The sequence below is a fragment of the Aulostomus chinensis genome, chromosome 13 (assembly GCF_037954235.1).
Source record: "Aulostomus chinensis isolate RoL2024-O1b breed Wild chromosome 13, RoL_Achi_v1.0, whole genome shotgun sequence".
Classification (NCBI taxonomy): Eukaryota; Metazoa; Chordata; class Actinopteri; order Syngnathiformes; family Aulostomidae; genus Aulostomus; species Aulostomus chinensis.
This window is the reverse complement of record NC_141332.1, coordinates 17843423-17854214: the sequence shown is the minus strand read 5'-3', so window position 1 is coordinate 17854214 and position 10792 is coordinate 17843423. Positions and strand designations below refer to the sequence as shown.

General features: G+C 40.8%; 1 protein-coding gene across 3 annotated transcripts in view; it reads left to right on the top strand.

Moving 5' to 3' along the window:
• The first annotated feature begins 353 nt into the window (after positions 1 to 353).
• Positions 354 to 10792, top strand: part of macrod1 (mono-ADP ribosylhydrolase 1) — a 130634-nt gene continuing 120195 nt past the window's right edge. For all 3 annotated transcript variants that reach the window (XM_086221761.1, XM_086221760.1, XM_086221762.1), the window contains exons 1-3: positions 354 to 893; positions 2836 to 2931; positions 3626 to 3739. In XM_086221761.1, the coding sequence (XP_086077887.1) occupies positions 506 to 893; positions 2836 to 2931; positions 3626 to 3739 (598 nt within the window). In that variant the 5' untranslated portion in view covers positions 354 to 505. The remainder of the gene's footprint in view (positions 894 to 2835; positions 2932 to 3625; positions 3740 to 10792) is intronic.

The following is a 10792-nucleotide window of genomic DNA, read 5'->3' as shown; positions in this document are numbered from 1 at the left end:
AATATTTTCCTTAAACGGAATGTATTGCAGACTGATTTTTAAATCATATATCATTTATATATTTTCTTTAAACCCGGCTGGCTATTCGAAAGTGATATTTCATATTTCCGACAGTCCTTAAAGACCCCGGTAGTTGATGGGTGTTCACTTCGGCTCTTCCATATCACCTTTAATGGAGTTTTCACCGTGGAATGTAGATTTTTAAAGCATTGTTCAACTAGTATTAGGTATCTTATATTGAAAAAAAAATATGTTAACTTTAATCTTAATAACCGGACACTACTCACGATATTGAGCAACTGACAGTTTTTGCGGTGACCCGTTAGCACCCCTCCTAAATACCATGGTATATTCCACACTCCAAAACAAAATGGCACATGGAAACTGACAAATGAGTGTATCCAGGGCTCTCGAATCGAAAACGAAACCTGTTAACGGTGTATTTGACAGCAGTCTAGCCTCAGTGAAACGGCAGTAATTCGAATCCTCTGGTTGTCTTTGCGCCATGGCAGCACTGTCATCTCTATTTTCATCCATCAGAGCCCCTCTGAACACCGGTGTCAGTGCTAGCATTCAGAGGGGCTTCAAGTTCAAACACATAGTGACTCCTGGCAACCCCCAGTTGCAATGGAGGACAGCAACAGGTCCCGTACGCGGCCATATTAACGCTGCACCCCGAGCTAACTTTTCAACTGCAGTCCGTAAGCCCAGCCCGGGGGAGAGTCCCACAGTATCCCGGCTGAAAATTGGCGGACTAGGTAGGGTTGCTCTCGGCGCAGCCCTCGGAGTGAGCACAGTCACACTGGGACAGTTTTTTCATCGCGGGACGATGGCCGCCATGGACCTGCCAGTTAACCTGGATTCCTCTGCGGGAGACTGGACGGTGGCCAAGGGTGAGACTATTAAAACATTCCTCAACAGAAGGTTGACATGTTTTAAAGCTTCAGCAGGAATTGTTTTGGTAATTGCTGACACATGCAGCCGCCCTCTCATCAGCTGTCACAGGACTAACAAACACTACTGATTATATCACATGGTTGATACTAAATAACTATGACACCCCTGCAAGAGTGCGTACAAACACACCATATTTACTCAAGCATCATATGGGTTCAACATTACATTAAACTCAGAGTGTAATTGAACATAAACTTAAGTTTAAGTTCCAACTTGATCAAATGAATTAACTCTATTTATACTAAAGGCAATGAACATAATGTCAAGGGCAGCTGTTCTAAATGTTACAGAAGCAAGCCTGGTACCAAAATGTCAGGAGTTCAATCCCCTGCAGGACCTTTAAATGTGGGTTTGGCAAGTGAAGGAGCAACAAGACTCCCTCATCATGGCTGGAGTGCTCTTTAAAGTAATTTCCTGAAGGAAAACTGCACTCAGTTGCACCCAGTGTTATTCATCTAGCTGTTTACACGCAGTTGTATCTTTCATTATATAAAAATGGACCAAAATCTGATCCAAAATACATTGAAATATATTGAGATGAAATGAGGAAAACCAAGTTCATCATGTATAAGCTGTGTCATTAAAATCTTTTTAAGTATACTTAGTAAATTATCTTGATTAATTGCACAGTTATTGCAGCACTGTGCTGTTGGGGCGTAGGAAGTAGAGGTAATAGGAAAGTTAGTGGTTCAATCCCTGGCTCCCCAGAGACTATTGAAATGTCCTTGAGCAAGACACTGAACCTTAATTGCTATTTAGTAACTTGCAACCAGTTCATCTCACCACTTCCACCATAAGTGGATCAGTGAGACAACAGGGTGAAGGACCAAATCACGCTGTGGACACATTATCATTATAATGATGATGATTACTATTACATTCCTGAGAATCATGCAAGTCAAGGAGGAGCCCCAATCTGTTGTGTTTTAATTTCTTTCTCTTCTTTTAATTTCCAGCACACCGGGCGTTGTTTCATCCTTCCAGTCAGGCGAACAAGCCGCTGAATGGACAGTTTAGTGTTTTCTCCTTAAAAAAATTAAATGTCTCACTCAGCAGCAGGTGTTTGTTTGTGTGTATTTGAATCCAGAGCAAGAGATCTGCTCACAAATGGCATTTTAGAGGCAGGTGTGAGCTCGTGCTAGAGCTGACCACTTGTCATTGGTTTGCCTCATGGGGGTACGGGGGGTATGGGGTGTGGCATGATCCTCCCACGTGGTGCTCCCTTCCTTGTGAAACCCATCAGAATCAGGTGAAGCGATGTGGCTGATGACTTCACACGTGTGGTGGAGGAAGCATGTGGTAGAGTGTGGTGATGGGGATGGCCCGGTGAGGTGAATTGGTGATGTACAATTGGGGAGAAAACAGGGAAAATAAAAAGGTGAAAACAAGATTAAGAAAAACAAAACCCAAAAACTCACATTATTTACTTTGTGTTAAGAGCTACTAGTCAATGATGGGACCAGAGTGTCCAAACTGCTGCTCTCATCTAGTACAGTGTACTCAAATATAGATATATCAATCAAACAGCTTATGGTATTTAAATCTACATGAAAATATTCAACGTTTACTTAGGGCGAAAATTAACAGAGCAGTTTCTGCTGTGGTATATTTGCTTGAATATGACAGTGAATTCAGCTGTGTTCATGAATTCTTATGGATATTCAACATTTCATGTTTACTTCTACTTTGTTCTTCTAGTACTTGATATTTTGTATTTGATAATATTTTGGGAGCTGATGAAGATGCACCTTGAAAATATCCTATCACACACGATGGACTATTTTGCCTTATTTTCCCGGGGCCTCTCTTTAATGTCATTCTAAGGCAAATGTTTTCTACATGTTTAATCCGACTGTCTTCCTCTGTTGTCTACCTCAGGCTTCTTGCTGTCTCTGTCGGTGACGGACAGGCGTCAGTACTACAAGACTAAGCATGTCACCCTGAAAGAAATTCCGGTCTGGACTCCCTCTGCAGGTCAGACCCCACACATCAATCTCACTCACTGGTACCTTCATGCTGGCTGGAGAGGCTGCGGTGATGAGATTTGTCTGGAAGCAGCAATGCAAGGATGTGTAACTCCACTGAGAAGTGAATTCACTCCAGTTAACACATACACTTGCTCCCTTGAGCCCCATGGTATATTCTGTGTTTGAAGTATTCAGTTGGAGTCGTGAGCACCTTTTATGCCAAATCTCCCAGTTTTTGTATGCACACAAGTTGAATGTGAAATTTGCTTGACCCGCTTGACCTTTGTCATTAATTACCCTATAAGATAAATATTTACAGCATTTATTCGAGCAGTTGTATCAGAAATTTAAATTTCAATGAAGCCGTACAATTATCATTACAAACATTTAGAATAAACACAGTTGGTGAAATGAGTGTATTTCTCTAGTTTCAGTATTTACATATATCAGTATTAATCTAGTTCCACAGTAGTTTAGGAGTATCATAAAATGTAATTTCTCTGTGACAACAGCTTTAATTAAGGAGAGTGTTGTACCTTTTGTCCACTACAGCCCTAAAGTCCTATAAACCATGAACAGTTCAATAAGAAATCAGGAAAAAGCACACACACACACGTAGTAAATGGTATTGATTATTCTAAATGTACTAGGTAAATAAAACTTTTTGGTTCATCATTACTGATTTTATGTGTATGTCCCAGCATCGCTAGGTTCTGGAAAAAGTCTGTATCCCAGGAATGCAAAGCTGGATGGGAAGATTTCTGTCCACATGGGTGACATCACCACGCTGGAGATTGACGCCATTGTCAATGCAGGTATGTGTGGTTTGTTTTGATAATCCGACATAACGGCTGACATTCAGCTTTCCCTCAAAAACAGATTTAAATCCAACTGAGTTTTTACCAGAACTTAGAAAATTGCTTTGTGAGTTGCAAATTTCATAAATTATATTCAAAAAAATATACAAAGAATTATGTGTCGACGTGTTTGTTGAAGCGCTCATGCAGTCCACGACAATTAAAAAAAAAAAAGAAAAAAAAAAAGAGTTTAGGATTGCTGAGTAACTCCAGAAACCTAAAATACGACCACCTGAAACTGCAGTTTAAATATAGCAATGCTGCTTTTGTACAAACTTCATTGAAATGGAGCCGTACAAATAAGGAGCATAAGGCTAATGTGACCATTGAAAGCCAACACCGATCTGGTGGATTAAATCCAGCTGCGACTGGTGTCTGGTGATGATTGAAACTGGTCAATTAAAGGGCATCAGGTTTAGTTCACAATCCCTCAAAGGCTCCAGCTGAGTGTCTGGGGCACAGCACAACAAGTCTGTTCCAACTGGAGGGCTTCTTGATCTATTACAATTTCCATATATAATATTACAATATTAGAGGACAAACACACTACTGGTTAATGTTCTATCCTCGAACGTTTGCTTTGTGCACCACATCTGAACAGCAATCTGTTCACATTAATCGGTTCAAGTCCTGTTGGACCTGCTGCTTAAATATCACTTCATTTTATAATTATTTGTTTTCCAGTAATATAATTCAAAGATGTATAAATATCCATCACACGATTTAATAGTGAAATGCGATACCTGTAAGTGTCCACCTTTGTTCAACCCCCCCCCCCCCCCCCCCCAATATGCAGGTTTGAATGGTAAAAATTAGGCCTGGATAATTGAGTACCAAGATAAATATTTCACTATGTTAGATGTTGATAATTAGTCATAATGGTGACATTTAAAAAAACAAATAAAGTCTTCGCAAAAAAACACCCTCAACACCTACTTATCAGTGAAAAAAATATATAAAAAAAAATAAACTAACGAGCCGACTCACCCTGTGTTTTTTGTCAGCAATTATCACCGTCTGCACCAAATTTCTCACTTTATAGTGATTCTGATGTTGATTGTGCAATTGAACTACACATCTGTGAAATGATAAGTATGCGTCACTCAGATTACACACACATCTAGAGATGCGAAGTAGCAGTGCAATTAGGGTTATTAGGGTTTTTTCTTTCATTGTAGTTTGCGTGTAATCCATTTTGATACGCACATCAGTTGTTTTATCAACCAAGGCCTGTATGAAACAGAAAAAAACAGCAGGTTTTTACATTAGAGAAGCTACAGCTAGCAAACAGTTGCTGTTTTTGCCCTATTATATAACTGTAGTGTTGAATCTAAATGGCTGCTAACTTTTGTTTTTTTTTAACACCTCTGTTTTGTATTGTTGACATTTTTAACGGGCAGCACAGTGCCGCAGTGGTTAGCACTGTTCCCTCACAGCAAGAAGGTTCGGGCACAGGATCTTTCTGTGTGGAGTCTCCATGTTCTCCCTGTTCCTGCGTGGGTTCTCTCTGGTACTCCAGCTTCCTCCCACAGTCCAAAGACATCAAGAGAGGACGAGGTTACTTTGATACTCTAAACTGACCGTAGGTGTGACTGTGAGTGTGAATGGTTGTCTGTCTATATGTGTTGGACCTGCCATGGACTGGTGACCTGTCCAGGGTGAACCCTGCCTCTCGCCAGAAGGCAGCTGGGATAGGCTCCAGACCCCCCACTACCCTTAACAGGATATGTGGAAGAAAATGGATGGATGGACATTTTAACACTAATTACATAACCACATTGAATACAAATATAAGAACTGAGTGTTTCCATCACAAATTGTTTTATAGTCAAAATGCCAGGAAGCTGAAATGCCCTATAGATGAGAAGAAAATTAAATTTTATTGTCTCATTTTCCTCCTTTTTCAGTGCGACTCTGGTGTCTCCTTTTGAGATGTTCTATTTTGGGGTTTTATGTACCAGTCGACCATGAGACACTGTTGTGAGTCCTCTCTGAAAATGAGATTTTCTACCATGGTTAATCACAATAAAAATTTCAGTATTCACAAGGAAAATATAATTTGAATACTTCTAATCATTTCAGCCAATTTAATGGTGAGCAGTTTTATTGGAATTAGATTTATTGTAACATTTGTAACTGCCATTACGGAGATAAATAACACAGATAAGTGAAGAGTAACAGGAGTTTTTATATTTTTCTTATTATTGCAATCTTGATAGAGTTTGAGTCGTATAAAAAAAAAGTCTTTAAAATATATTTCATAGAAATAGTTTTCCAGCAGCTACAAATATGACAAGGTATTTCTTTTGACCATTAGATGGAGCTAAAGGCCAGTTCATTCCTGTGTTCCCACGTGGCTGCTGGGGCATTTGGGGGAATTTATTTTGAGCCTTGGCATGGACTGTGCATCAAGGGAGAGAAAGGCAGGCCAGCACGCCTTAATGATGCTTGATGATGAGGCTTTAGCAGAAAATGATAGATTCTATTGGCAGCTGACTGTCAGCAGGTGCCAACATCCAGTCAATGTGCTGATTGTTTACTCTTGTTTATGGCATTAGTGCTTGTGTGTGTGTGCTTGCAAACATTAGCAAATGCACCCATTCATAAGTAATTATATGTGTATGTGTACAATTAGTAATTGTGATTTGTGTCTGTAGAAGTGACTTGATGTTTTGGCGTGTATTTTACGAGAGCTTTTAAAGAGTGGCGTGATTCAAAGTTGCACAGAATTAACAAGAGACAACAGCTAGTAAAGTCTCATTCAGCAGAGAGGACAAGGCAAGGTGAGGGACTGAAAAAAAAACAAGCCATGACATCGCCAGAGGAAACATGACTGACAGAGAGTGTCAGAGAGTCAGCTCTCTGCCTGACAAAAAGGAGTGTCTGGAGGAGTGGAGAGAAGAAGATAAAAGAGAGACGGGGAGAGGCTAGTATTTAAATCACCGACTGCATTGCTATGGCAACAAGCAGGTACAGGGTACCCTCAAAGGATTTCGGGCAGCAGAGTACGATCATCCTTTTTTCTGTCTGACTGATTGGCTGGCCAGCCGACTGTCTCTGTGGTCTTTTGTTTACTAAGCAGCTGACCTTTTCACTTGATGACTAACTGATTGACTAAGAGGCTTTGAGTGAGGTCAGTCACACTTAAAGAGATATGACAGTCAAATAAATCAAGCAATTATAGAAGAGACAGGCTCATTTTGAAAATGACTCGCCAACTTATTTGCTTGTTGCAGATGTGCCAGAAAAGCACTCGTGTTGAAGAGCGGTTGAAGCAGTGCCTGTGGTTTCTGACATGTTTGGGGTGGGGGTGGATACTTTCTGGCTGCTCTTAGAAGCCTTGAAGCATCATTTAGCACCTAAGGCTGCAAACATTCAATTGAAGCCAACTGTGGCCAATTATACGCTATACTGGCAGACTGGTAGGCAGGTGAGCGGGTGGGGGGACTTCCTGCCCTGGCTGGTGGTGAGCAACTGACTACAGACACACAAATACACACACACACACACATTGATTATTCTACATGTGTTGGGATACACGCTGACAAAGAAACTCTGAGTGAATGAACAGGTGGAAACTTTTATTTATTTTCAACTTCCTTCCTTCCTTCCTTTTCTCCTTTCCTAAGTCAGCACTGATTGATCAGGTAAGGAGGGCGTTGCAGGAAGCTGGGCAAGCGCTGTTTGTTGTTTGCATTGCTCTCAATAAAGATTGGATTTACAGTAATTCTTCACTTCTCCTCCTTCTTCTCCTCCCAGTCTGCCTCCCTCCCTCCCTCTACACTTTTACAGCTTCTGGCTTCTGCCCACTCCTATAAAACATTACAAACATAAAAACCCACAAGCACTTAAGAGCCATCCTGATGTGTGTGTGTGAGTATGTATGTGGTGGTGTTGTGTGTGTGTGTGTATGTATGTGGGGGGTGTTAGGAAGGAGGAGAGGGTGGGCAGAAACATCCTCCTCTTTACACCCCTCAATCACTCTGTCCGGAGAAGGAGAGCGAGATGGAGGGGAGGGTATATTGTCTCTGATGGGCTAGCTGATTAAGATAGATTGCACAATGAAATGTCGCTGGAGTGATGAGTTCTTGGAGTGTATGTGTGTATGAGAGCAACTGTGTGTGTGTGCGCGCGCGTGTTTGCGTGCTTGAATACGTCTCTGCAACTAAGTTTGCATTAAAACCTTTTTTAAAATTGATTAAATGCAAATTTGCTTAGCTCTACTGAGCCGCTTTTTCACTTTCAAAAGTTTTATTCCTCATTCCATTCCAGCACTTACTTTCAGTGCACATTAAATACCATTTATTTTGGACTGCATAGAATTTTAATTGAAAAAGATTGATAAAGTGAAATGATAAGTTTTCTCAGTATTTTTTTGTAATGACCTTTTCTCCGTGGAGAAGTGTGTGAGAGTAAATGCTGTCTACTGATAAATTTTTCAAGCTGGACTATAAAAAACTGTCTCTAAAATTAATCCTCACACCGTCAAGTGATAAAGAATATTCTGGTTCTATCTCGGTCTTTAGAACGGAACCACTTGTCATCACCGCCAGAATTTCTTCTTGCCGGGAGCCTGTGAGAGTGTGTGAGGTTCATACAGGACTGAACGTGTGTGTGTGTGTGTGTGTGTGTGTGTATTCTCCTTTGCTCATGTGATTTGACAAGATTACATAGATTCATGTCTGCATGGCTATAACTGCTGGTGCAGCAAACCTACACCTGGCTGTCTGAATGTGTGTGTGATATGAAAGTGTGCACATGTGTGCCTTGCAGGTTGGTGCATGAATAGTGTGTGATGCTAGTGTGCTATCAAGTGTATGCGTGTGCACGTGAGATAGGACTCCTCTGGTTTTTCTCTGCAGGTCAGAGATAAAGCTGTTGGTTAGTGCCGGAGATCTATTCAGTGTAGCAACAGCTGAGAGATACAAGATTAGAGCCAATAGTTTTTCTGGCCTGCAGGTGACAGACGGGGTGAGAAAGAGAGCAGGTGTACTGTAACTTCCTCGCTGATAGGAAATCGAGAAAGAGAGTGCTGATGGGGGGCTGAGGGGATGATAGCGAGGACAGTCGGTTCACAGAGAGGGATGGAAGAGGGTCAAGGAAGTCACGGTGCAGGTGAAGGACATACAGCAGTATTCCAAGTTTCTACAAATGTGTCATGTTGTGGCATCATTGTGACTTGCGTTGTTTAAATAGAACATGGCAGGTCATAAGGACGAAGCAGGAAATAGCAGGTGAACCAGAGACAGTGGTGTCTAAAAGCAAGATTCTAGTGCTCTGTCATAACGAATTAGAATAAATATGAGCATGTGTTGTTACTTCAAAAGTTAGACAGTGTCCCAAGTGAAAGTGAAATGATGTCAACCACCAGAAACAAGAGCTGCACAGTTAATTGAACTGCAATGGCAATGTTGGCCTGCACAGTTATATAACCACATGCACACACACACAAAACAGTGGTAATTATTTTGAACAGTACTGCACACATTTTCTAAGATATTTGTTGTTATTGCTGTTTATTTAACTTCGAAATCATTTTGAGAACAGTACTGCACAAATGTTTTGCATTTTTATTGCTGATTTTACTTTGTATATTTGAGCTGAGAAACACAAGCCAACATTAACAGGGATTGTGCATTTTTCGTCATAACTGAGCAAGTAGATTCATACTTCCTTATTTTATTATATTGCAGTATTACCAAATTGTACTGCACTACTTCAAAAAAGAGGTAGTGCTTAAATAGTGCTTAGTGTAAAAGTATTTTGTGTTAGGAATTACGGGAGAGGGCAGCACGGTGGTGCAGTGGTCAGCACTGTTGCCTCACAGCAAGAACGTTCCGGGTTTGATCCCCGGCTTGAGCACAGGATCTTTCTGTGTGAGTCTCCATGTTCTCCCTGTTCCTGTGTGGGTTCTCTCTGGTACTCCAGCTTCCTCCCACAGTCCAAAGACATCAAGAGGGGACGAGGCTGATTGATACTCTAAATTGACCGTAGGTGTGACTGTGAGTGTGAATGGTTGTCTGTCTCTATGTGTTGGTCCTGCGCTGGACTGGTGACCTGTCCAGGGTGAACCCTGCCTCTCACCAGAAGGCTGCTGGGATAGGCTTCAGCCCCCCCGCGACCCTTAACAGGATAAGTGGTAGAAAATGGATGGATGGATGGAATTACAGGACAAACTTTACAATAGACTTAGAGACATGCTATATTGGTTTGAGTGTGATAAAACTCCTAAAATTAGCTCTGTTGCAACATTAGTTCCTCGGTGGAAAAAAAAACTAGACTAATATACTGTATTAATGATTCATGTGTTCTCACCCCACTCATGTGTCCAGTTGGTGATCAAATCAATTAGATTATACTGGATTATTAATTATGGAGCAAACTTGTGATGAACTATCAATCAATGACCCGCTGAGCTGAGTCAGACAAACTGATGCGTCTCAGCTCCGTATGTTGCGGTGAGATCACCGCTTCAAATCTAACCTCATTCATCGACTATGTGGCATTGCTGCTGTGTAAAGTAGGGCCTCTGCTTGTTTCCCTGAAGCTTAATAGACCAAATATTATATGAAATAAATTAAAATTTTATCATTCCTCTGAATAATGCAGTGTGTCACATTTAAATAATAAATAAAATACAGCAAATCAATGAAACAAGGATTCATTTAAGATTTGGGTGCTATAACTGGATTTTTGCACATAGAAGTTCCTGTCTACCTTCCCTTTTGATTTATTGTTTTCAGTTTTTAATATTTTCTGACTCGACTTTGCTGTGCCACCTTATAATATTTATTCACAAGAACTTTCTTTTAAATGATAGGGTAGATTGCTGCCAAGATATGCGACACTTCCTGCACTTTTGACTGAAGCATTGTTCATTTATGACATGTTATTTCCAGCCTTGGATTTTTAAAGAAAGCAGGTTTTCATCATGCACAAAATCCAACCCCCTCCATGTTTGGTGAAAACTGTAGTTTTTGCTTCATTCTTAATTATTCCGTTGACATACAA